Below are 27,638 nucleotides of genomic sequence, written 5' to 3' on the forward strand. Positions count from 1 at the left end.
TGCCATTTTATACGTCCAACAATTTTTCAACTAATTCAATTTCTGTTTTCAAAATTCAGGGAACAGAATATTTTGATGCAAAAGCAAAGAGATATGTTGATTTTCCAATAACAGATATTTTACAAATGATGGGTCGAGCAGGTCGGCCTCAGTACGATCAACATGGGAAGGCAGTTATTCTGGTTCATGAACCTAAAAAGAGCTTCTACAAAAAGGTGTGCATGAATAGGATTATTTTATGTATATATTATTAGATGGATTATTTTCATGATAAAAAAGAATTAAAATGTACATTCCTCTCATCCCCCAAAAAATCGTCCCAGTTTCTCTACGAACCATTTCCAGTTGAAAGCAGCCTGAGAGAGCAGTTGCATGATCACATCAATGCTGAGATCGTCTCTGGAACAATTTGTCACAAAGAGGATGCAGTACATTATCTTACATGGACCTATTTGTTCCGCAGACTGGTATGATTGCAGTTAACTTGCCACAGTGGATATTTAGTTTTCACTCGGGTACTGTCTTGTCTTATTGGTTTTCAGCCATTAACTTGTCCTGTATGACTAGGCTGGATATTTACTGTGTATTCATTCCAGCAGGCTATGTCAGCATTTACTTCTAATCTTGTTTTCTGCAGGTGTCTTGAATCTTGTATCTTAAAAATCATTTATTTTAATAATATATTGCCATCATTTATAATTTTACATGAAGGATGTTATCATATAAATCTAAACATATATTTTACTCTAATCAGATTTATCATAAAGCAATAGAACAACAAACCATGGTGAACGCACTGGTACCTTAAAAACTGGTATTATATTAATATTTAAAATAGCTAAATCATATGATGAGGTGGCACCCATGGTTGGCTGAAAAAATTCAGAGACAAATATCCTTTGTAGTACTAACGATGCTTAGTACAAGATATATGTAAATTTCACGAGTATCTAGTTTGCTGCTTCTATGTTTATAGATGTGGTCTTCATGTATAAAAGATATGCTCAACACTTCTATACTATATTATTAAGTATGAGGTCCTTAGAGAAACTACCTTAGAGGACACGAAAATATTTAATTTCATAATTGCCTTTCTTACCCTACTATAAACTTCCTCAAGTCACTCCATATTTTACATAGAAAAAAATCTAAACAAAAATTCCATTTTAAATCGAACAACTCTTCTAAATTGAATATTGTGTTAATTGTTTAGTATTATTTGATCAAATTAAAATGATAATAATACATGCAATGCGTGTGCATCTTTTACTAGTTTCTATTAATGAAGAACACAGTTATACTTCAAACACTGTTAACAGTAATGACCTTTTTGTCATGGGAAGAAGTTGTCCTAGGTGCATGCAGCATGACTCCAATTTGTACTAATTTTATGTATTGTGCGAGGAAAATAATTCTACCTTCAATCACTATTTGCATTGACTTTAATGAGTTGTATCCTCTATACTGCTTTACATTGTCTCATGCACGTCTAAGATGTAATTGCTGAGTAAATACATCGTAACATGTATTTATAATTTGTTTAACGATATATTCTAAACATTTGAATAAACTTATTGTGCAGGTTTTCTTTTAGCTAATGATTTTATTTCTCTTTCAACAGGGGGTTGACCCAGCTTATTAGTATTTGAATTGAACTCATTGCATGGGTTTTCTTTTTTGCTAATGGTTTTATTTCTCTTTCAATAGGCGGTTAATCCAGCTTATTATGGGTTAGAGGATACAGATTCTGGAACTTTAAGTTCTTACTTGTCAAGGTAGCACAACAGCGATTTACGGAGCATTGCAACCAACAAAAAGAAGTAATTATGAATTTTCTCATCATAATTTTTGAAGGAAAAATCCATAATTACTTCTTTTTGGAGGTTGCAAACACTCACTTAGAATCATTTATGTGAGAATCTGTTTGTCCTATTGGTAATGCCATCTCTGATCAATATACTTGTAACAGGTTAATGCTGAACACATTTGAGGATCTTGAAGACAGTGGTTGCATCAAGATTGATGAAGACAAGGTTGAGCCGCTGATGTTGGGGTCAATTGCATCTCAGTATTATCTTAAATACACGACTGTATCAATGTTTGCTTCAAATATAGGAGCAGACACGTCGCTTGAAGTAAGTTTGATTTCCAAGAGAGTATTGATTTCTCCTTACTCCCACAGTACGTCATTTTATACTAAACATTATTGCTTTTAGGTTTTCCTCCACATATTAGCTGGTGCTTCTGAATATGATGAGCTTCCTGTGCGCCATAATGAAGTAAGTTTAATTTGTTGATGCAATTGGAGTGATGAAGCAATGATTTCTAATGTTCACAAAAAATTCATTATCACTAGTTGATCTGCTTGTTGAACTTCTTTCCAGTTTTTTTTTTTTTTTTTGCTTCCATCTTTATTATATGAGCTATTTATGTGTTTATTTGTTAGGTAATCTATGTAAGTGTCAGCAGTCAGCACACCTGATTGGTTTGGATTTTGTTGCTAGTTGTTTGATACACGATACTGCAAATAACTTTTGAATAAAGGAGGCTGGGAGAAATTTTTTGATATTTTATCTGCAATCTTGATTGTTTAATTGTGTTCGTTCTGTAGGAAAATCACAATGCCGACTTGTCCAAAAAAGTTCGATTCATGGTCGATCAAAATCTTCTTGATGATCCACATGTTAAAGCAAATCTTCTTTTCCAGGTTAGAACGATCCTTGTCATCATTGACACTATTTTTCCTGTTGGATTGGAAAATTAAAGGTTTTCAACTTGTCGGCCCATCATAGAATAATGAGATGCTTATACTTTATCTATGTTTGTTTGGAATTTTATCATCTTGACATGCTTTTAAATGGGATGTAGGCTCATTTTTCCCGAGTTGAACTACCTGTCACCGACTATGTAACAGACTTGAAGTCAGTGCTAGATCAGTGTATTCGTATCATTCAGGCGATGATAGATCTGTGTGCTAACAGTGGATGGTTCTCTAGTACCATGACTTGTATGCGTCTTTTGCAAATGGTCATGCAGGTAATGTATATATCACAAATATTTAGCTGTGGATGGTTCTCTAAATCTTATACTAGTAACAGTTTGATGTGTAGGAATGTCTCTTAGTAATTAACATGTGTTTCAGGATAATTAGCTGTTGCTGTCTGGCACTTGTTCTTTTGTTATTTTAATCTCAAGTTGATAGTATAGTCTTCAGACCTCTTTTCGCCAACTAGGTATTGGTGAATTTTAGTTTGATATCATGGTGTCTTGGCTACATGTTTTCTATTTGATTTGTTTGCGAGTAATTGCTGATGAATATCATCCATTTGTTAAATTTTCACCATCTGTGCCTCCTCCTGAATGAGTGGTTAGTTCAATAGATAACTGATTTCTTCTTTAAGCAAGCTGATCAGAATGGGCCAATTTTAGGAGATTCTATGTTATTTTTCTTGACTTTATCCAGTTTCTGGGTGTGCGGAATGTTATCTAAGCTTGGAGAATTGATGATATGTAAATTTACTTTATAATTTTTATATCTATTTTCGGTGGATGAAGTTATGATGTGCTATATCTGCAGGGACTATGGTTTGACACAGATTCTCCCCTGTGGATGTTACCATGCATGACTGATGATCTTATTACTACATTGAGCCAGAGAGGAATCTTAAATGTCCTGCAATTATTGTATCTTCCCAAAGCAAATCTTCAATCTCTCACTGGAAGTTCAATTGCCTCAAAGTTACACGAGGTGAAGTTTTTTTCCCCTAGAAAAGCATTTGAGCGTACTATAATAGTTTTAATGTTAATTGGGTGTCATGCAGCTTTTCCAAATTAACTGTTTTTATTTCTCATGAAAAAATTGTGCTAGTTTAAAAATCTACTATGCACAAAATAAAATCTGAATTGTGGAAAATAAAGTCGTTTAGATTATCATAATTCATAAATAATACAGAGAGTTGTAGAGCCTTGTCAATATAATCGTTTGTTTAGTGGAAGCTAACTCCTGAAGTGGTCCAAATGCTTAGTGTCTCGTGTGTTTAATGGTTGTTATGGGGCTGGGAGGTGCAAACTCTTTCATGAAGCCCGCTTCATTGACCCACCACTAAAATGAATTGATATTAATGGTGAACCAAGGAAAATACTAAATCTTGAATTGCATAGATATAATAGTTTTGGTTTTAATCTGTGGCTTTACTTTTAGATTACTACTAGAAGTCAAGGATACTATGCTTACATTAAGCATATTATGAGTTTGATAGTTGAACTCTACTGCCAAACTGCTATGTAGGATGAGGGATAACAATATATAAAGACTCCAACCATCCCCATATGCTATTTTGATGATTCATTTGCTTATGCAGTAATAGTCATCTGCTTTTATTGACGCACAATGATTTATTGATGAAAAGCTAGAGTAAGTTAATGAAATTGTCTGTGTCGGAAGTTCTGATTTGCATCCAAATTTGAATCTTCTTTTAGGATCTTTCAAGTTTGTTGCTCTAACCAAATATGGACAGGAAGTGTTAGCTATCAAGTGTATTTAGCCAGTTCTACGTATTAGGACGACCATGAAGAATTATATCTTATCTTTTGTGCATTGTCGCTTGGTATATTTCAAAACATGCCCATGCCTCCATTGATGTATTTGTATTTGATTAGTAGTTATAAGTAAAAGGTACTAAAATTTGAATTTTCCCAATAAACAACAGAATGCGATGTAATGGGCCCCATACAGAAGTTTGAAACTCAAATTCTTTCCTTTACTTTTTATCTATATCTCATGTATGATATCTCTTGTACTCACAGGAACTACAGCAGTTTCCTCGTATTCAAGCTCGGATAAAAGTTCAGAGACGACGTTCTGACGATTCTTGCGATAGTCTGAACATAAGATTGGAGAAAACACACCCCCAGAAGAACTCAGCAAGGGCTTTTACTCCTCGCTTCCCAAAGGTTGGCTTATCTTTGGCTAGTCTTGCACTTTTAGGGCAAAGATAGCTGACATCTCCTTTACAGGTAAAAGACGAAGCATGGTGGTTGGTCCTGGGAAATACTTCTACTTCTGAACTGTATGCGTTGAAGAGAGTTTCTTTCACTAATGTTTTGCATACACGGATGGATGTTCCTCTGAGTGTTAATGACTTCCAGGTTAGATTTTGGCAGCTTCATTTCATGTTTCAACTCTTCTTTTCAAGGAAAAGAGTACAATTGAAAATAATGCATCCATGCCTTGTTATGTTTCTTTCAATCTTCTTTCCCCTGTTTCTCGCCAATAATGGAGTGTTATAAAGAACGGGACTTCAGGATTACAACAGGCAAACTTGTGATAGTATCATATCTCTAGTTTTGTTCTGACGTTCTACTTATAATACTTTTTGCTTACAAGATAATATAGTTTGTCAATTTGTTGTCGCAGGGTATGAAGTTGGTTGTAGTTTCAGACTGTTATATTGGTTTCGAACATGAATACTCTGTTGAAACGCTGCTATGATAGCTGCAACGAGTTCCCAAAGGTTGGCCTATCTTTGGCTAGTCTTGCACTTTTAAGGCAAAGATAGCTGACAACTCCTTTACTGGTAAAAGACGAAGCATGGTGGTTGGTCCTGAACTCTAAATTCGTATACTTGGCCGTTGATTGTTAAATATTTTTCTCATGATTTACTTATATAGTTATATTAGACGAAGTGGTACGTTAATCTATTATCCTGCAAAATCTCATGTTTTTAGGTTTGCGATGTAAATTTTTTGACCAGTTGCAACTGTTATTCGAGCAACTTATAAATATCACAAGTTGTTCTCATTTTCTCCCTTTTTGCTTGTGAGATTCATCTTAGCTTTGGTTGTGGACAAATTCATGTAATTTAATATTTAAAAAAAAATTCTTTTCAAATCAAATCTATGAACAATAAGGTTTACATCAATATGACGTACTTCTATTTGCCATTCACATCATTAATTTATTTAAATTAAATTAAATTAATTAATTAAATTAATTAAGTATGAGTTTCACACCATTTTCCAATTATTATCATTGACCAAAATATGTAGAGTCTGTATGTTTTGCAGAGTGCCGCTTGCTTATATGTGTGTAAACGAAAAGAATCTTATACTTCACTGAACAACAACAGCTGTTCAATGATGATTATAGCTCAACTTAACGCAACAGCTATTAGCAGGTGGGGGCACCATTATGGATTTCCCTAAATTAAACATGCAAAAAATTTCAAAAATCGATTATAAATATATAATAATATGTGTAATAAATCTGAAAAAAAAAAAATCAAATTGCTATTAATGATGAGGAAACAGCTGGGTTGGTCAACTCCCAAATTTCGATACGTACCAACGAAATGTTGTCTCCATTCTTTGAATCCTAAAAATAATTGAGGCAGATTATATTAATAAGAATGACTAATGTGAGAGAAACTCATTATTGGCCAAACAATTAGGACAAGTAGGCCAACCGTCCTACATCAAATAATTTTTTTGTTTCAAAATTTTATATTATAAACTATAATCCTTTGTTTTTGTAATAAACGAAACAATTTAAATAGAAAATATTTATAGGAATCTATAGAGTTATCCTAATTATTATTTATACGATTAGTTAGGGCTTTTTCAAGGACTTCCACATGCATCTTAGCAATTGAGGAGGCGCCATTATTGCCTTGCTCGCTCATAAAATTCTTATGGTAATTTAAGTTGATTGAAGAAGAAAGTATTAAATTCAATGGAATAATTAATTAATTAATTAAAGACAAAAACTTGTATGAGACGGTCTCACAGGTCGTATTTTGTGAGACGGATATCTTATTTGGATCATCCATGAAAAATTATTATTATTTATGCTAAGATTATTACTTTTTATTGTGAATATCGGTATGGTTGACTCGTCTCACAGATAAAGATTTGTGAGACCGTCTCACAAGAGATGTAATCTTAATTAAAATGGCCGCCTCAAATACTATGACAGTCTCCTTATTTATCCATTCGTCTTAATTATATATGTCGTTTTTTTCCCGGTTTATCTCAAATATATAGATTTGTATGCGCGCATATTAAAATATACTCGTGTTTAATTTGTCATATTATAATTAGCTAACTACTAGAAAAATAACAAATCATTTATATAAGTATTCATTAAATAAGGTAAAATGGAAAGTATTTTGCATAATTGATATTTTTGACGAATTTTTTAATGTGTATGAAAAAAAATATGCTTATATAATTGGGACATGAGTAATACCATATTTCTTTAACGTGTCTCTATATCATTTGTCCTTTTTATGTAATTGACTAGTATTTTTCTTATTCAATTCATTTCACCAAATTGTAATCATTTTTTTAATAGAAAACATTTTAGAGGGAGCATAAATTAGAGACCAATTTTTTTTTGTAAAAATAAATTAAAATTTGAACTCTCAAAATAAATGAAATTGCCTCCCATAAATGCTTTGCCCCCACCTTGCGATTATCAGTTAGGTCGATGCTACGTGTGGGGCACTGCCCTCACATGGTTTGGAGGCTACAAGATTCACACACATATGTGATTTTAAAAAAATTAGTGAACCCCTGGCTAAATTTGGACCATTGATTCTATTATGAGGGTAGTGCCCCTACATGTAGGTGAAATGAACCGCGATTATCCATGTCCATATATATATATATTTTTTAAAAAATATTCCATAATATATAAATAAATAATGTAAAATTACCATTTAATGAATATGAATATTAAATATTATTCGGTACGTGGTATTCGTTGATAATTTAGCAACAGAAAACCATTGTTATTTATGACATGAAAATCAAGGTACTGACACTATTGCTGACAGTACCACATGGCTTGCATGGAAGCGTATACTACGGTCAACAAATTGACTGGCTATTCCTCCACTACAGGCGCATTTTAGAACGACACCTAGTTAAAGTTTGGTCTAATCCAAAATAGGCATAATGCAATACCAGAATTTGGTTATGTAAGATTCTCGATTATTGTCCCCAATTAGGCCCCTCGGTTGCTATTCATAACTATTTTCTATAAATATCCAAATTAAAGAATAAACAAAAGAAAATAATAACAACCTCATTTTATATTATCATTTTGTTATAAAACTCTTAACTGAGACTATAAAAATATAGATGAGCAGGTCTCTTGTGAGACGATTTTCCGAATCTTTATCTGTGAGACGGATAAACCCTACCGATATTCACAATAAAAAGTAACACTCTTAGCATAAAAAGTAATACGTTTTCATAGATGACCCAAATAAGATATCTATCTCACAAAATACGATCCGTAAGACCGTCTCACACAAGTTTTTGCCAATATAGATATAAGAATTTGAGAAGGAAACCACTTGGGATAATAAAAAAATGTAATTTATTTTAGATGGTAAAATAAAAATTTATACTAAATAGTTTGTAAATTATAAAATGAAAATTTATACTAAATAGTTTGTTTATTTATTTAACAAGATTATCTTAATACCACCAAACCATTCATAAAAAAATATTTTTAAAAATAGAAATAAAAAAAATTACCCTTGCCATTCCCCCCTAGCTTGTTATATCCATGAAAAATGGCACAATACGCCTCCACGAGCCGCATCTTAGCATCTCTAGAGCTCCCAACACCCATGGATCCCACGCACAAAATCCACCCCAAACCCAAACCAACCCTCCACCACTTCCGCCGTTGCCGCTTCTCCGTTACACCAGCTCCAGTCCAAGCACCACCCTACGACCACCTACCCAACAACAGAACCGGCCGCCACCACCCAATCTACCCTCCAGAACATATCCCTCCGCTTCTCCAGACTCTATTCAAACCACAAGAAGCTTGCACCCAATCCCACAAAACCCTCCAATGTAGGCTCACTTCCTCAACCTGACACGCATTACCAAGATAAAATCCTCAACGTTTCCCCGGTTTCGCATACATCTTGCACCACTTTGACCAAGTCAAAATCTCATCGTGAGAGTTATGACTTTGCAGTGCCAAAAGTTGTCGTGAAAGAGAATGATATATTAATTAAGCCATCAAAGAGACACCCCAAGAAGTCGTCTTTGAAAGAGTGTGATGTGAAAAAGGCATCTCAATTGATGGCTAGAAGTCTAGAGAGTGACCAAGTTAAGAAATTGCAAGAAGGGTTTGAAGGGAGGAGATCCTCTGTGTCATCATTTCCAAGAATCAGTGATGGAGGGAGAAGAAAGTCATTCTGCAGCTCTCAGATTGAGTTGGCCGATTTCTTCTCTTGCAATGGTGTGAAAGTCGTGGCAGTTGATATGCCTCCGTTTATGCAAATTCATGCCGTCAATTGTGCAAGAAAGTCTCATGATAGCTTAGAAAAGTTCACCTCCAAGACTCTAGCTTTTACCCTTAAAAAGGTAATTCCATCATCAATTTCATCGTTATATTTTGTGGGAATTTGATCATTACTAATTTTGTAGAGATAAATTATTGTGCTTTTTATATTAAAAAAAATCTTGATTAGATAGTTATCTCCAGGAGTTCGATGCGGCATATGGACCAGCTTGGCACTGTATTGTAGGGACAGGTTTTGGGTCATTTGTGACTCATTCAGTGGGTGGATTTATGTATTTTTCTATGGATCACAAGATGTATATCCTCTTATTTAAGACAACTGTACAGAAAGCAGATTGAGATTGAAGTCTTTATCGAATGAGGTGAAATTTATTGTTTTCTTTTTAGCATACACATAACTTTGGAATGATATTGTTGTCTTTATCGTATTAGTTTGTAAATTGTAAATCTGGCTTAGAAAAGATTGAGAGACGATCTTCTTGTTTGATGCCATTTAACATTATGATGAAAAGACGTTTATTAGATAAATTGTATTTGGTACCTCAAGATAGTTTCCTTTCTCAAGATAGTATGGCATCTTTTTAGTCAATTTATATTTATATGGTTATTTGTTCTTGGGGTAAGATGATCCCATGCTCTGTTTATTATTAGTTTTTTTAAACTTGGGAACTCACAACAGTTATATTTGGCGTGCTCTGACTAAAACCAAATGTCAACGCAATAGTCAGCAAACCACGCTAATCAGATAAAGTGCAAGTCCTGTCTGACAGCTGGGGTGACAGGCGGAGAGGAATTGAACCTATGACCTCTTTGTAAGGGCTCACTATACCCTACGATCCCCTGGGATGCCTCAAATATCTGCTAATTGTTTATTATTGATTGTATTGGTGTTGAACTTGGTGACGATATGCATAACTGTATAAGGAACAGTTGGGAATGGTAACAGATCAAATTTGGATCAAACCAGAAGTTCATTGTCTAGATACCGAATTGCTCATGTAGTCTGGCGTGTGTCAAGCTTGGTAAAATTATATATGGTATATTGACCACTTCTTTTCATTCCCTAATGTTCCTTTTCCTCTGGACTAAAGCTTCACCTTGCTTTCTTCATATTCCTCGTTAATTGGGTTCCGACGAGCTTCCGAAACCTGGTAGAGATATTGATCCTCAATTCTGGAGCTTTTAGATCCCATAGTTTAAGTTTAGTCTCGTATGGCCAGCGATGTTATAATCGAATCTTGAATGCAACTTCATATTGACCCTGAGCTGTACCTCGAGTGGCTAACAACGTTGGTGTCCGAGGTGTCTATGTCCGAGGCATGTGTGCCTCAGAGACGAGGGAGGCAGCTTGTTTTAGGTTTTAAGGTTAGGGTTGAAGTCTTTGTGACTTGTAATTGCTGATGGTGGGTTATTCGGAGCTAGTGCAATCCTTTTGGACGTATTTTTCTACACTTTGTTTTACATATTTAAATTTAGTAACAGAGTATCTTATGCTTAAATTAACCACGAAACGAGACGGTCATAGAGATTTTTTTTTTTAATGAGAGGGTTCTTCATCTCCATATTTACATTAAAAAGTAATAATTTTGACATAAAAAGTAATATTTTTTTATGAGTTACTCAAATAGAATATTCCTCTCGTAAAATTGAAATATATGACTTGTCTCATAAAAGTTTTTGTTTATTTTAATATAATGGTTTCTAGCATTTACGGAAGTATAGAACTATAATTAAAATTATTAGATCCGAGAGTTACTTTAAATAAATTCTATTGACCAGCTCTCTTTTAAGACAGTTTCATTGATTTTTTTCTAATTCGGTTCATATTTACAATAAAAATAATAAAATTTTTAGTATAAAAATTAATATTTTTTAATGAGTTATCCAAACAAATATTCGTCCTGCAAAATTAAATTGACTTCAAGTGACTTCATAAGAATATTTGTGTATTTTATTTTATTTACAAACTAAAATACTATAATAATATCTATGGTTTTAGATATATATTTATATAAGGTATATTTATATTATTCATTAAAAAAAACATTGACTGAAATTCAAGATATTGGATACGTGATATACTTTTACTTTATATCTTTATTGTTTTCCATGTGTTTAAACTTATTGTGTTTCGTCTAAGACAATTTAATCGATGCTATTATCCATACGTTGTGATAATATAAAAGTTGAAATTTGATAATATTTTAACACTTGCACAAGAAATTGAAATTTGACGTATGAAAAGTTTTTTTTTTTTCCAAGATTTTTAATTTAAGAAAATTTTAATAACAAATAAAAATTTCAGTATCCTTAATCAAATATTTCTTATAATAATTTATTATGAGTTTAATTGCAATATAAGTTAGGTTAGTTAAAGAAAACTGATATTAATTGATTGTTTAATGACGTAGGTTAATCTACAAATATTATATTAGTTTAATTAAAAATTTGAGATCTTAAAATTTGCTCCATGTTTTATTTATTTATTTTATTTTTTCAAATATATATATATATATATTTTTAAAAATATAATAATATTTGAAGATTTTAGTAAAGTCTCTGTATTTCCATAAAGAATAGGTCTCTTGTGAAACGGTCACACGAATCTTTCTGTAAGATGGGTCAACCCTACCGTTATTCACAATAAAAAATAATATTTTTTTAGAGTGGGTCTCATGTGAGACCGTCTCACGGATCATAATCTGTGAGACGGGTCAACCCTACTCATATTCACAATAAAAAGTAATATTCTTAGCATAAAAAGTAATATTTTTTAATGGATAACCCAAATAAGAGATCCATCTCACAAATACGATCCGTGAGACCGTCTCACACAAGTTTTTGCCATTTTTTATGGATGACCCAAATAAGAGATCTGTCTCACAAAATACGATCCGTGAGATCGTCTCACAAAATACGACATGTGAGACCGTCTCACACAAGTTTTTACCTAATAAAAATATCTAGTATTTATGGAAGAAAAAAACTTGTGTGAGACGGTCTCACGGGTTGTATTTTGTGAGACGGATCTCTTATTTGGATTGTCCATAAAAAAATATTACTTTTTAATTTGAATATTGATAAGCTTGACTCGTCTCACAGATAATGATTCGTGAGGCCATATCAGAAGAAACCTATTCTTTTATATTATAATAAAGATAAAGAAATGAAAGATTCGTTGGTGGATATTTTGAGTTATAGTCAATGATAAGATATTTTGTTACTAAATCTAAATACGTAGGATAATCCGTAGAACAATACCTTGGACGGGATTGCAATTGTATTAGGAGAGTTAAAATATTTAAATTAAGTTATTACTTCAGATATATATATTTTTCGAATTTATATTTTTTTCTCAACTTATTATTCTCAAAATTATTATATAATAATATCTCGTTCAGTCTTTTGTTTTAAAGTATGATCTGGCTTATTCGAACATTTTTAATATAATCTTTACTTTTAATTAATTTCTTTAATTCCAAAAATTATGTTGTTCTTATAGTATTTCATATCCAAAAGTGCGATTTTTTGAATTGTTGAGATGGTTTTAGTAAATAATTTATGATTTTATTAGAAATTCACATTAGCAATAATATTTCCTCATAGCAAAATAAAAAATATATTTAGTTTATTTCATTTCCCATATATATATATATATATATATATATATATATATATAAAATCAATAACTTGTGAGTCTGTGACTAATTTATTTTAGAATTTGTCTCTTGTGAGACGGTCTCATGAATCTTTATCTGTAAGACGGGTCAACCCTACCTATATTCACAATAAGAAGTAATACTCTTAGCATAAAAAGTAATACTTTTTCATGGATAACCTAAATAAGAGATCCTGTCTCACAAAATAATACGATCCGTGTTATCGTCTCACACAAATTTTTATATTTATTTTAAATACGTTTCTTGGTGTTATCGGGACAGAGGGCAACATTAAAGATGATTTTCTGAGAAATTCAAACTTATATATGATAATTTTTAATACATAAATTTTACTATAAAACATATGATATTATCCCTTATTGCCTAGCAAAATCCTTTATTTAAGAAAATACACGTTTGATTGGATCTTCTATTTAAGAAAATTCTTAAAATTTCATAATTAGCAAATACCGCTCTCTTTTATTTCCCATCACAAAATCTTAAAAAAAAATTTATAACTATTCTAACACAAAAAAAATAAATTGGTCAATAAATCATTTTTTTTCCAAGTATCATATATGTAGTTATAACTACTACCAAAGAATCGGAAGACCCTATCTTTTATTAAATATAGAAATTTCGATTTTATGTATTATTTTCTGATGTAAAATTAATTAAATTTAATTTTTTTTAAGATAATCTTTTGGCCCACATTTGTGAACAACAAAATATTTTAATTGTAAATTATTTACTTGGATTACAAAAAATTCGAATCCAAACAACTGAACATATCCCTCTATTCACTATTCAGATAGAACAAACCTCCGGAAAATTGTTGCATGAAAACATGTGACATTATTCCTAGATTTTATTCTCAACCGAATGAGAAGAGACAAACCAGACTCCAAGAAACCGAGAATTAGTATAAATTATTAATCTCAACAAACAGCAACACGAAGTTCGACTTCGGTCGGTAAAAAAACAAAAAGAAAAATTTCTTACTGTTCAAAATTTTATCTATTTTCTTAATTTAAATTTTATGTTTGATAACAAGGGACCCTTTTTTCCAATGCATAATGCTATTTTCTTCGTTCTTGAAACTAAGCTGAGATCTGCCGAGTATTCGGATCTTGACCTGATGCCAATGAAAGCACGTCAGACAATGGTGGCGGTTGTATGGGAGCTTGCTGAAGATCCGCCATTGTTGAGGAAGTAGGCATAGGAAGAATGTAAACCGGACGAACTAGCATTGCAGATGGATTATTCCTTCGGTCTGTGTGACCAAGTGCTGAAGTTTCTTGGATTGGATATAAGACGGGGAGGCCAACATTTGCGGGGAAAGGGACAACTGGGAATCCGGTGATGCTGGAAGCTATGGGCAGAGGCAGGGTCGTTGGCCTCGGAACTGGCTGGCTTGTGTTGTCCTGCTGGTTCCCTGCTTGTTCGATTGAGATTTCAGCCAGCTAACAAAAGATGAGAAAATATATTAAGAATAATAATTTTTGATTTTTTTAAATATTTATTAGAAAAAATAATTAGATATTTAATCATAAAAGAATAATAATGATTGATTTTTTAAATATTTATTTATGTTAATTTATGATAATTAAGGAAAAATTTAATTTAATGATTTATAAATAATATAATTTAATACAAATGCAAACACTTAATATAACAATACAATTCATAATTAAATTGAAACACATAATTGAAATACAAATGCAAATTGAAACAAGTATTGCTCATACTGCTCATTATAGAATTGGACAAAAAAAATATGATATGGCAGGGGTGATGAAATTTTTTATTAATCGTCCGAACCGTCCAAACTGAATTGCACCGCACCGTTTTACTTAATATTTTATAAAAATTGCAATTAAAAATAGTAATCATAAACCACACCGCATACGCGGTTAAGTTATTTTTTTTTTCAAAAATCGCACCAAACCATACCGCATAAACTACTTGCCATAATATTTGGCTTATGATTATAGTAATTTGTAAACAACATATTCAATTAAATTAATCGTCATTCATTATATCTCAAATATTTTCGAAATTATTACTCCTACAAAGAAAACTTATTTTCTTCTTAACTATTTTGTGTAAATGTCATTTTTGTGGTGGATGTGTTGTGTTTTAAATTATTAACTTAAGTTTTGAATCTTGATTATTATTTTATCTTTGTATAATTTGAACTATATTTCATATTTGAAAAACTATAATGTTATTGTTTTTAAATAAATTATAATATATGTTCTAATATTTCTCTTTAAAAAAATTGTAAATCGACCACAACTGCCTGAAACCGTAAGACTAATTCTACATGTAAAATCACGATTATTTTTTTAAAAATAGTAACCTACCGCATATAGCAATTCGGTTTGAACTTTTTTCATAAAAATCGCAACGCGATCACTCCTATATATGAAATACTATTTAGCCAATAGAATTTATCCTAGATGGTCAACTATTGTATAAAGTTTTGATTATATAACGTAAATATTAGTTATAATTAAAAATGTATTGAATAAAATATAATTAATTAATATATGTAAAATAAAAAGAATTTTTCGAGAATATTTTTTTTTGCCGAAAAATTTGAAGCAAATGGATCGGAGATAACGTTGTATTTGACTTAAAAATCGTATTACCATCCCATTAATGATAAGAATGAAGAAAAAAGATTACCGAGTCAGTTGTAATATCGAAGACGCTTGAACGGCGTCGGCGATTGAGGTTGCTCCGGCGGAAGAAGTATTTCTGGGCATGGCTAGCGACTTGGGTAGGCGTGCGAGTTTTTACGTAATCTCGGGAGATCCCTCTCCAATTCCCTTTCCCTACCTTCTGCAATCCATAAAGGAACCGCTTGTGCTCTTCTTCTGTCCACGGAACACCTAAAATCATTCTCGTTTCAATCAAATTTGGGTCAAAATCATCACCAAACCCATAAATCAAGACCATAATCGAAGATTTCAAATGGGACTTTCACCAAAAATCCCAAGGAGAATCGAAAAGTTCAAAACAAACAATTGGTTTGAGATCCGACCTCGCTTTCGCTCACGCCCCCTGTTACTAGGCAGGGGTGTGGCGTCATCGGCGGAGGCGTAACCGGAAGCGGTACCTTCCTCAGCCTTCGGGAAATCTTCATCATTGTTATTCACAGCAACGGGTAGCAATTCTGAAAGATTATTCATGCTGGCGCACCTTCTCATGGGATCAACTTCTACTCTGACACCAAACAACATGATCTCGCCGCCGCCTCCGGCAACCTCGGTGGCTGCTGACGGTGGCTCGCTGAAGCCAGACATTGGTTAATTGTTCTCGGAAAATTTTTTTCCTACAAATCTCAAGGAAGGGTACACAAGCAGTGTACGAGTTTGCTATATACACACGGAGAGGATGGCGGCTGTGAAAGCTGACGCTTTAAATTATATATAATCCTATATATATATATATATATATATATATATATATATATATTATCAGTTCTTTTCTTATTTGGCAAAAAGGTCAAGGAAATAAAAAAGATTTTCAGATATCCTTTTCCATTCTCAAAACTAAATACATAAGATTAGGGTATTTCTATCTATATCCATGCAACACGAGGCTAGGATGCGCATAATTAACTAAAATTAATGGAAAAACAAATATTTAGTTTTTTTTAAAAAAAGAAATCTTGTTTAGTTTTATTTTATTTATAAAATTAACTGATTGAAGTAGATAATGATAAAATAATATTTTGTTTGGTATGATTGTTAAAAATGAGATAATTAATAATCTTTTGATAAATTGACAAAATTGCCCTTCCACTTTTGTGGCGGTGGTGGTGGTCGGCCGGCGATGTGATTGCCGGTGGTGAGGCGGTCGGCCAGCGGCGGCAGTCGACAGGAGGAAGGGGTGGTCGGCAGCGGCGGCGGCTGTCGACCGGCGGTCCGAGGAGGTGGTTGGCAGCGGAGGCAGGCGACGGCCGGTCGGTGGGCGGTCGGTGGTGGTGAGTTTGGATTTAGGAGAAGGGTAAAATTGGAAAAATATGATGGATTAAGAGTAGGATAAATAATCCTAGGTGATGAGAATTGATTATTTTATCCCAGTTAATATAATCTAATCATTCATAAGAAGGATTGACTTGGTTAAATAAAAATTCTACCAAACAAGAGATTAGGTGGGTTAAAAATTCATAAACCCACCTCATCCCCCAACCAAACGCAGCGGAAAAGAGTTATACTTTTATGTGAAAATTATATTTTTAACTCTAAATATGGATCGAGTCAACTTATTTCATGGATAAAAATACGTGAGTTCGGTATTATATTTTTCAAAGATTCAAACATGAATATATTTTATTCTTTAATATATTCTCAATAAAAGTTCTTTATAAAACCACAAAATAAATTGAATATGCTTTATACTTTTGGATATATGAAATCCATAATTAATATTTTGGGATCTAAAAAATCTATTAAAAAGGAATAATTTCGACAAAATATAAGAAAGAAAACAAGAACCTATTCAAATTAGTCGTAGGAGATTGTATTACATTTAAAAAACAATTTCCATCTCTCTCTCTTTTTTTTTTTTTTTTGAAACAATAGTCTGGTCATCTTTTCTTTTCTACTTTTTGGAAAAAGATGCTTTTTAACCAGGTTAAGCGTTTTCTTCATGTCGAAGTTACATATAATTAATTGACTAAAAAGTTCATGAAAATCATGTGCACAAAAAAAAAAGTTGATGGACTCAACTATATATGATTCATCCTTTGATGTTTTTTTGCACACAATGTCCATGAACTATATATGATTCATCGTTTGTTGTTTTACAAAAAAATAATTAATGATATAACTGAAATCTTTTAAATCACACAATACCACAGACATAATGTGTCGATCATTTATTTAGCATAGACAGTTGTTGCATTCAAATAATTTTTCCTCTCGATAATTTTCCTCATTGTGACTATGAGAATCGTACATTTGTCATTGACTTTGATACAAATTATAAGATTAATCATTTGTTATTTTATCAAAAATTATAAATTTGTTCTTTGACTCTTAAAATTTTCATTTCTCCTCTGTCAGTTTCATCCTTCTAAAACAAATTTCTAACACTTTTTTTTTTAGTTTCGTACAGAAAGGTTGAAATAGTCGATTTAAATTTATTTTGCATAAGAAGCATATTAATTTATAATTACAAGTTGTATTATGAGTAATATATATATATATATATATATATATATGAGTTGAGAAACGTGTTCTCCAACTATGGCCCATACATCACATAATAACAACTTTTATAATTGTGTCACATGTTGATTTTTTAGGTGGGACACTTGTGCAATTTTTTCCAAAATAATGATTAAGATGTCTTGACTAAATTAGAGTACAAAAGAATTGAAGAAAAGTTTCAAAAGAAAATGTATTGTTATTATAACTTGAGTCTATTTTACAAATGAGACCTATGAGTCTATTTATATTACTCATCTTACTTTCTAAAGTATTATATATTTATTGTAAATAAAAAGATTTTATGATGTTCTACTATATTGTTTTTCATAAACAACTATATGATTCTAGAATATTTTAAGTCGCTACATCATTCTACATTAATAAAAGTGCTAACTAATCTTGTTTATAGTATTCTGAATCCCTTATTACCGGTTTTAGGATGTTCAAGATCCTTCACGAATAACCTAGACGACTTTCAATTGCTTCTGCTAAACTCTTGTCTGTTCCAGAATTTTTTAGACTTTTATTTCTTCATGTGAGACTAGAACATGATGGATCTTTTTCAGATTCAACTTAGCATCTTGCAAGCACCTTCTTCAACGACATTTTTGTTGACTCGCGTGCCAAGTTTTTACATTCTTGATCAAGGAGTTAATGAAAAGAATCAGTCTAATTAGGATAAGTCCGAATAAGAATGAATGTTATTCTGAATCACATGGAGATGTGAACTCGTAGCTAGCTGCATCCCTGAACCATTGAGGATCACACAATTTTCGGATTCTGTGTTCCTATTGAGAAAGTCAAAGTTTAAATAGTTAAATTTGACGACTATAATTTGATTAGATCAAACATAATGCTTATAAATGAGTTTATAAGTTGATTTCATGAGATTGAAGAAATGGAGTTAGCATAATAACTAATTAAGGAAGGAGAGTCTAACTGCATGTTTTTGTGAAAAAGTTCAATAAATTGATAGACCTCCAATATGGTAAGTGAAAATTTTGATATTCAAAATTTTCAATTTTCATTATATGAAAAACGATTTGTATCCTTGACACATCAGCGCTGTCAGATCGTCGATCGAAGTTATAATGAGTTCAAAATCATTTATTTAATGAATTTAGAATTTATTGATTAAATGATATTAGTAGTAGTGACTACTAATATTTACAAATTCGTATAAAATGTTCTAAAGTGATTTAGAATTAATTAAATAAATTAAATAATAGTTGTTTAATTTAATTAATGTCTATGCATGTATTAAATGTGCATGTTAAATATATTAATGTTTATATATATACATTTTATATGGAGATATAAAGATGTGTATATATGTTATTAATATATCATGCATTATCAAAAATTGATAAACACGTGATATAATAATAATATGATAATTTTATTTAATGAAAAATAAGAGTCCTGCTGAGATAAAGATTGAGAATCTTGATGGGAGATGGATTCCTTAATGGGATCGAGAATCACACTCAGTAAATATACCAGGAGCACAAAAAATAAGAGAATTTTGCACACTACACAAAAATTCACCAAAATACTCCCCCTTTCCAAGCCAACCTCTCGGTCATCACCAAAATTTGGCGAACAAAATCTTGGCCAAGTGTGTTCTTCCTACACCGCGTCCCTCCGACATATATGCACTTGACTGCGGATTATGAAAATTCGGACAATTCAGTTTCAATGAAGAAATTGTTTGCAATTTACTAGTGCAATCCAAACAAGAATGGACCTAATTCGACGATCAAAATGCCGAGATCCATTAGAAATGGAAATACAAGAAGAGTTATCTCCACTAATCCCGGAGTGGTTTGGAATTCCAGTATAATTTACGCACAACTACAGAAACCAATCACCCTATGAATGTTAAATAACATATGATGCCTAAGGACAGTTTCGAGCGTCGAAACTAAAAATTTAAAACTTCCGTTGTGTTTTGGGTGCGAGAGAGTAAAAGACTTTGAACAACTCTCCGTGTTACCAATAAGTGGCATTGGAGGACTTGGCAAAACAACTCTTGCTCGGCTGGCCTTTAATGATAAAGTAGATGAGCATTTCGATATGAAAATTTGAGTCTGTGTCTGAAAATTTTGATCAAGGCCATGATAGAGTCAGCAGCTGGTAAAGAAAGTTCTTCAAATTTAGCGTCCTTGGATGCTTTACAACGCCATCTCTTGGAGCTGATGAACCAGAAAAGACACTTGCTTGTGTTGGACGATGTGTGGAACGATGATCAGGAGAAGTGGGGTATGCTGAAGAATGCAGCAGCATGTGGTTCGAAAGGTGCTACAATTGTTCTCACCACACGCCTTAAAAAAGTGGCAGACATCATGGGAACGCTCACGCTCCCCCCCTCCCCCATTTAGCAGGGTTGTCTTAGAAGAATTGAGGAATGGCTTCATGTCCTAACAGTGAAATTTGGAATCTACCCCAAGAAATTTTGCTCTTTCTAGCCTTGTTATTGAGTTATCATCATCTTTCCTTGTAATTGAGACGCCGTTTAGGCCAGACCTGATGCCATTGCTTCTCTGACCTCATAACATGCATCTAAAATTAGACAAGTTTCGTTCCGATATCTTTATGAGTTTTAGTGGGGAAACCAAGGGATTACGGAATGAACACATATAATTTATTCATTACTTTTTCCGGCCTCTCGTACTGTGCATGTTAAAAGTTTTTGTTGCCTTACACTCTACCTTCTAGTGTTGACAAGGGCGACTAGTTAATCCAATAGCTAAGATATCCACGAGCAGAATAAACGAAGGCGGTCCTTGAATTGATGGACACAAAGAATACTTTGAGAGAAATTATTCGACTATAGCTAGGAAAAGTTCAATAATTCTATTCATAGATACAATAGCAATAATAAAAAAATTTACTTTAGCATTACACAAAATTAAAAGTATATGTTGTCCCAACAATTTCATGGTTCAATTTAAATTTTAGATATATTATAGGATAATTTGAATACAAAACCTATAAAAAATACATTTTCTTTTTCATTATATAATTCTAATAAATTATTGTTTATTTATAATTATTTCAACCATTTATTTGATCTTACGATATTATTTCATTCACTAAATAAACTGCTAAATTTCAAAATCTACATAGAATGATAGAAACATTCTCCCACGTTTAATTCAAAAGTACCGAGAAAATATATTTTGGGCCAACGTAACTAACCGCATGATGACGTCGCATGAATCACTTACAAGGTCATTAGGGGCATTTACGTATTTTCACGTCAACAGAAGTTTCAGTTCAGTTCACAACAGACAGCTTCGTCGAGGAAACAAAAAATAAAAAAAACAAAAAACTCGTTCGTCCAAAAACCTCAAATTAACAGTCATCGGTTCTTCGAGGAATTGATGAATGGACGCCGACGAGGTAAATTTAGGCACCCCATTTGACGGTATTCGGCAGAAGGGATAGCCATGGAGACGGCGGCGCTACCGTCTTTATTAGTTCAACTGCTTATTTTCTGGACCGTTTGTTTGCTTATTTACACTATCGATATTCCTGCATTTGAGTGTTTTATCTATTTCGTTTCGATCTTTTTCTGTTTTGTTGATTCTTGGGTATTACGCTTTGTTCATTCGAAGTATTTGTGCTTTTTTTGTTTTTTTTAAAAAATCGTCTTTTTAGTTTTATTATGTGTTTAGAGTAGGCGTTTGTCGGTTTCCGATCTACGTGCGTTTGATTGTGTGGTTTTTTTCCAGTAAATTTAGCAATATTTTCCTAAATGTTTGAATGAGTGTCAAATTTAATTTTTTTTAAGCTTTGAAAATATTCTACTCGGATTCTTGGTGTTTTCTTGATTATTTCAGTGGGGGGTTTAACTCTTTTTCTCTATTTGATTGCAGAAATTGAAGGCGTTGAAGAAGGCCTACGCAGATATAATTTTGAACATATCTAAGGAGGCGGCGGGGAGGGTGACAGCGTCCGAGGGGAAGGCAGTGAGGTATCAACATGAGTTGAAGGTGGCAAAGGAGGAGGGCTTACGGTTGTTGATGCGTCTCAAGCAAATGATGGATTCTAAGGTGAATGATTGGATTTTAAGTTTGAATGTTCTGTCTGTACCATGTTTTTATGGGTCTCTTGAATAGGTACTTGCATCGAACAATGATGATTGTGTTCTGTTTAAATTTTATGAAGTTTAGTCTTTTCCCTTTTTTCGAATATAATGTTGGTGGAACAAATTAATGAATGGGTATCGCTGTATGAATTTGCTTTATCAGATTTTTGTTCGATCTTTGAAATAGTTCAATAAAAACAAATGGATTTTGCTTGGAGCAAGTAGCAAATTGTAAGGATGTTAATGCTTCTTTCTTGACTCTTGTGCAGCAACTACTTTTAGTGCCTTAGATGGATTGATGGATTCACTTGGTTTTTTGAGAACAGGATCACATTGTCCAAAATATCTTATTTTCTTTGTTGGCATCTAAAGCTACCTGCTTTGGAACCCGATGTTGGTTCATGGTTGATACAACAAAGATTTAACGCATATGTGTTAAACTTGGAATTTATCTATTTTATGGTTGTATAATGCCAGAAGCATTAGTTTGACAGAGTTAATTCTTCCATCGCATGTAATAGAAACAGATTTGATATGGTCACCTTTCCTGTTAGTCTGTCATTTTAATTATTAGTCATGTAGTTCATGAAATTTTTTTAGTTTAGTCATTTCATCCATTGAATAGTTGCTGAATAAGGCCCAAATAACTTCACTTGTGCTGCTATTATTTCTGTATGATGGTTCTTGATATCAGTTTGGCTTTGATTCATAAATTCACAAAAATGAAACAACGGAAGCATGCATTAAACCATTCATTATACTCCCACAGTGCTATAAGCTTAAGATACCATTGTTAGAAGTTGAGGAGGTATGGAAATATAAATGTGCTGCCACTGTATGCAGAAGTCTCTGTCAGCAATATATTTACATCCAATAATGGTAAAATTTAAGTGGATGGGATTGGTTGTGTGTTTGACAAAGATTGTCAGGTTAGTGCCAGTTCAATTTATTCAATTAACCATGGCAAGATTGATCCTAGCCAGCCTACTGTTATGAATTTCACTAATTGGCTTCAGATGACATTCCATAATTTTGGAAGAGGAATTATCTTAGCCACTAGATGTTTAAAAGGTGAAGTCTTTGTGGCCAATGCTGGAAGCTTAAGCACTGACAGTGATTTTGTCATGGGTACCCAGGTTGTTGATGATAACAATTAATTGCTGCCAAAATCAAGCTCCTGAATCTTAAATATAGAGGGTATTACCCTTTTGTTCAGGGTGAAAATCAGTTGCATTCTAATTGAAACTTGATTTGGGGGTTGAGTTCTTCGAGGGGTATTTTTTTTGTTGTATTCTATAGACACGTGTGCTTTTTTTTCAAGTGTAAATTAGAAACTAATTTGATCTTTGGGAAACATTTAACTGTAAAATTTGCAATTTCCGGAGAAAAGGACAAAAATTGACAACCAGCGATTAGTTACTGGACTAAAACTCAGTTTTGAATGTGTCGCCTGAAAAAAACAAGTGTGACCACTCTCTCTGTTCCAAGTATATGCTTACCTCTACGATCCCTGCATCTTGTCTCACTTGTTTAACTGATTTATTTGGTCAACTGTACAGGTCAATAAAGCGGAAGCAGCATCAGTGAATCAGCAGAAGAAGATTGAGGAACTTGGAGCTCAACTTGATGAAGCTGAGGATATTGTAAGAGATCTCAGAGAAGAGTTGAGTGGATTGCGTGATGAGCTGGAAAAGGTAAAAGACGATAATAAGCGTTTCATGAATGAAATCGATGCCTCTTTTTCACGACGAATACCCGTTGAGAATCCTATTTATTCATATCAATCCCGTACATCCCTTCCTCCAAAATCACTTGATGAATCTGCTATAGCTTTGGATGCGACAATACCTTATCTGTGCAAGACAAATGCATGTTCCAAGTGCCATAATGGAACAACTTGCTCGTGTAGTTTATATATTGGGAATACGGACTTGCCTTCTATAATATTGAGAGGTGCCGAGTCGGGACTATACCGAAAGGGATGCTCACAAAGAATCCATGCATGTGAGAGGAGTTCTTTGGATAGGAATATGCGTCTCTTAGGGGAAATCGATAAAGTGAAGGGTAAAACTCTGAATGAACTCGAGAACAAACGATTGGGAGGCGTTAAATGTATGAGGTTCAGTCCTTCCCTTCAGAAAAGGAAGAGAACCTATAGAAAAAGAAAAATTATAACTCCTTTGAGTGGGAAGAAATCTGATATTTTAGTCAAACTTGAACATTTACATGAACTTGCTGCAAGAAACGATCCTCGTCCTGTCAAAATTAATCATTCTGATGAGGAACATTTAAGGCTAGTGTCGCGGCTGCCACCAGATAAAGATGAACAACAAACTTCTCTAGGGTGTTCAGAATATTCTGAGAAGGATGAGGCAAAAACAGACAAGGATAATGAACTGATTGAGGAAATGTTGCCATGCAAGGAAACTAGAGTTGAAGAGAGTTTACAGTCTTTGGATCGTAAGATGGAAGTCGAAAAGGTTTATTTTGCATCAAACAGTGTGTCTGACACTACAACAGGGCTTCTTAGCCAACCTAAGAGGGAAAGAGTTATTAAAATTACATTTGAAAGGAAGCGAAAGAGAAAAGATTTCAATGGATCTGGCGAGAATGTATCCGTTCAAACTGAAGAGAGAATCGGCAATGAGCAAAATGGCCATCAGGATCTAGTGCTGCCAGAGTCTGGTTTGGTGTTGGAGTCACTAAGAGATAGTATGTCAAGCTTGGTGCTGGAGTCGAAGGATAACAGGCAAATGGCACAAGTTGCTCGTCAGGTATGTTGATGAAAAATACTTGGCTTTTTATGTTTGTGTTTGTGCTTGGCCTTGATGGATCTACATGCGTATGCCAAAATTGTTCAAAAATCAATATCTGGATACATTTCATGTACATATTTAATTCCATTTTCTCAGTTTTATGCTAGATGAACACCTTTTTTTCATAGGTATTTAGAACTCTATGCTCTATCAAGATGCAGCTAAATAACACTTCTGGAATGGCTTTGGTAGCAAGTAATTATGGTATTTGGACACTTTTCATGTATAAAATTCAAAATCTTTGAAATTTTTTATTGTGAGTAAAGCTACACTTGATATGGCGAAATTTTTGAAGTGGTTTGATAAGGATCCCGTTTCTTCCTGTCTACGTATGTATGGTGGTATCTTGGCCCCAAACTTCGAAAGACTCGTGATACCATTTATAACACTGCAAAGGTACTTAGAAACTTGCTTAAGTTTCTTAGTGGTAGAATAGCTTATCATGCTGCAAATACGCAAGTAAAATCTCGTGTATTTACTTTTGATGCGGCATTTTCTTTGCTGTTTTCTTTAAATGAGGCAGCAATCAAGTCTACCTTAGGAATTAAATGTGCTGCTCCTGTCTCCTGGCTGCATCATTCCTCCCATTTTCATTCCATTTCCCGCAGTGTGTATGCATTATTTGACCTGTCACTTTCCCTTGCAATTTCGATTTCGTTTAACTTTACGCTATAAATATTATAGTTAGATTTAGATTTCACAAATTGAATTAGTAAAAAATTGTTTTTAACATTTTTTAACATATGCGCAAAAGATACTTTTTACTCTCACTTTTGTTGATGTAGATATAACCCACATTTTGTTTGACCAAAGACAGTTTTTGTCATGGTCTGAATTTTCTTGATATGTAATTTTCTTTACTATCTGGATGCTTGGGTGTAGAGCTAACTTGTAAAGCTTTTTCTCGAAATCATCATATGAAATTTAGCATGCTGTGTATCGTGCTCTTTGTTTCTTCATCGTGAATCCTAGATATTTCCACATCTTATATAAATAATCCTTAAATTTCGTTAATCTCTTGTCAACTTGTGATATTTATTTATCATAGAATCTGACAAACTGGACTTCAGTGAATATACACATTCAGTGCCTTAATCAAACCATTTTTTACTTGTACAACTCAAATATGTTGGATGCCCAGGTATTAAGATAATTTGTTCATAATCACAAATGAACACTTGCAAATCCACTTCTAATGTATTGAATTTATTATAAAACCATGCTAGCTGAAACATTGACTTGGATGCCCACTAATAACCATATGCTCATCCTTAATGCAATAAAAGTACAAATATTCCGGTAGAATCTAAACTTTCAGGTTAGTAATAATACCAAGTCTCAAATTCAGCATCTATATTTCCTGTCAGATTCTTGTTGAATTGTTCAGAATGAATGCTTCTTGTAATGATATATGCTTTAGCAAACAGTCTGTTGGCATGAGGGTGAACTTCTGTTCTATCACTGTGTGTAATTCATCTTCTGCATCAACGTCCTGCTATACTTTCCGGGATCTCTTTCATTTTCGATTTTCTTGATCTAGGAATCTATTTATCTTTTTTTCCATATTTGCAGCTTATAGCTTTATCAGAGACGAAGTGGTGGGATTGAGGTTGATGGTTTTTTGAAACTAACCATGAATGCTTGAAGTGAAATAATGCATGTCTATTTTAACTGTCTGTCCTGCTGCATTATGGAGACCATGGCCAAAACTGTAATTTTGTTCATCGTCTTGTGGTAGATTATTACCGGTAAACTTTTCGATTTACGAGGACATGTGATCGAAATCATTCAGAGCAGTGTATTTCCTTTCAGTTAAACTGAGTTGTGGGAGTTCCTTTGTGTGTTATATGTAGATATGGCCAGATATTATAGTTCAAAAGTTTTCTCCCATGCTTGGTGTTGGTTTTACTTAAAAGAATAATACCCTAGAGAAATCACTATATAAAATTATGTTAGATAACATCAAGTAGACAAGAAACACAATCGTGTCACATCCAAGTTCACTACATCCGAAAGCTATAGCAGAGGCAAGGTAGACCCATTCTAAGCGACCACACATAGAAGTAACCGCTCTAGCTAAAACATGAACCGCCTGATTCGTTGATCTATTTCTAAAAACAAAACTACAGTTTGAAACATTCTGAGCTAGACCTTTGCAGTTTCAATCATCGATCCAAAGCTAGTAGAGTCAAAATTATGATCATTGAGAACTAAAACAACCACTTTGACATCGATTTCAGATGTCACATGCTCGACTTGCAATGATTTTAGCCACCAGCTAAAGGCTTCTCGAATTCCCAACGCTTCAGAATACATCCATAACCTGCATGCGAGAGATTAGAAAAAATTGCCGCATCAACATTACATATCATCATTCCTCCCGGAGGCTTGTTCCATCGAGTGTGTGTTATATTTATTTACTATAATTTTATAACATAAATATTTTGTCGCATCATAGGATTGTGTTCCATCGTAGGATTGTGTTCCATTTCATATTCTACAGTAGATAAATTTAGA

General features: G+C 33.2%; 4 protein-coding genes across 7 annotated transcripts in view; 3 read left to right on the forward strand and 1 right to left on the reverse strand.

Annotated features, from left to right (window-relative positions):
- LOC142553271 (DExH-box ATP-dependent RNA helicase DExH14) overlaps positions 1–5,805 on the forward strand; it is a 40,015-nt gene extending 34,210 nt beyond the window's left edge. The window contains exons 39-49 of the mRNA XM_075663406.1: positions 60–215; positions 324–467; positions 1,708–1,775; positions 1,970–2,135; positions 2,217–2,279; positions 2,612–2,707; positions 2,869–3,036; positions 3,578–3,748; positions 4,807–4,953; positions 5,017–5,148; positions 5,417–5,805. Coding sequence (XP_075519521.1) covers positions 60–215; positions 324–467; positions 1,708–1,775; positions 1,970–2,135; positions 2,217–2,279; positions 2,612–2,707; positions 2,869–3,036; positions 3,578–3,748; positions 4,807–4,953; positions 5,017–5,148; positions 5,417–5,491 — 1,386 coding nt within the window. The 3' untranslated portion in view covers positions 5,492–5,805. The remainder of the gene's footprint in view (positions 1–59; positions 216–323; positions 468–1,707; positions 1,776–1,969; positions 2,136–2,216; positions 2,280–2,611; positions 2,708–2,868; positions 3,037–3,577; positions 3,749–4,806; positions 4,954–5,016; positions 5,149–5,416) is intronic.
- Positions 5,806–7,801: 1,996 nt separating this feature from the next.
- On the forward strand, positions 7,802–9,888 carry LOC142554329 (uncharacterized). Its single transcript, XM_075665006.1, has 3 exons — positions 7,802–7,813; positions 8,626–9,390; positions 9,512–9,888. The coding sequence occupies exons 1-3, from the start codon at positions 7,802–7,804 to the stop codon at positions 9,665–9,667; spliced, it is 933 nt and encodes a 310-aa protein (XP_075521121.1). The 3' UTR covers positions 9,668–9,888.
- Positions 9,889–13,897: 4,009 nt separating this feature from the next.
- LOC142554459 (transcription factor MYB1R1-like) lies at positions 13,898–16,385 on the reverse strand. Of its 3 annotated transcripts, none has more exons than XM_075665126.1 (3): positions 16,112–16,385; positions 15,679–15,884; positions 13,898–14,450 (listed from the first exon to the last, which is right to left on the reverse strand). In XM_075665126.1, the coding sequence occupies exons 1-3, from the start codon at positions 16,296–16,298 to the stop codon at positions 14,088–14,090; spliced, it is 756 nt and encodes a 251-aa protein (XP_075521241.1). In that variant the 5' UTR covers positions 16,299–16,385; the 3' UTR covers positions 13,898–14,087. The 3 variants fall into 3 exon arrangements, with proteins under 3 accessions (XP_075521241.1, XP_075521240.1, XP_075521239.1); XM_075665125.1 differs by having other exon boundaries at positions 15,679–15,869; positions 16,037–16,385; XM_075665124.1 differs by having other exon boundaries at positions 16,037–16,385.
- Positions 16,386–21,471: 5,086 nt separating this feature from the next.
- Positions 21,472–27,011, forward strand: LOC142553272 (uncharacterized). 2 transcript variants are annotated; one of them, XM_075663408.1, is made up of 5 exons: positions 21,472–21,617; positions 22,094–22,270; positions 23,865–25,079; positions 26,694–26,773; positions 26,811–27,011. In XM_075663408.1, the coding sequence occupies exons 1-4, from the start codon at positions 21,603–21,605 to the stop codon at positions 26,727–26,729; spliced, it is 1,443 nt and encodes a 480-aa protein (XP_075519523.1). In that variant the 5' UTR covers positions 21,472–21,602; the 3' UTR covers positions 26,730–26,773; positions 26,811–27,011. The 2 variants fall into 2 exon arrangements, with proteins under 2 accessions (XP_075519523.1, XP_075519522.1); XM_075663407.1 differs by having other exon boundaries at positions 26,694–27,011.
- The last annotated feature ends 627 nt before the right edge of the window (positions 27,012–27,638 follow it).

The sequence above is a fragment of the Primulina tabacum genome, chromosome 8, assembly GCF_025594145.1.
Source record: "Primulina tabacum isolate GXHZ01 chromosome 8, ASM2559414v2, whole genome shotgun sequence".
NCBI classification, from domain to species: Eukaryota; Viridiplantae; Streptophyta; class Magnoliopsida; order Lamiales; family Gesneriaceae; genus Primulina; species Primulina tabacum.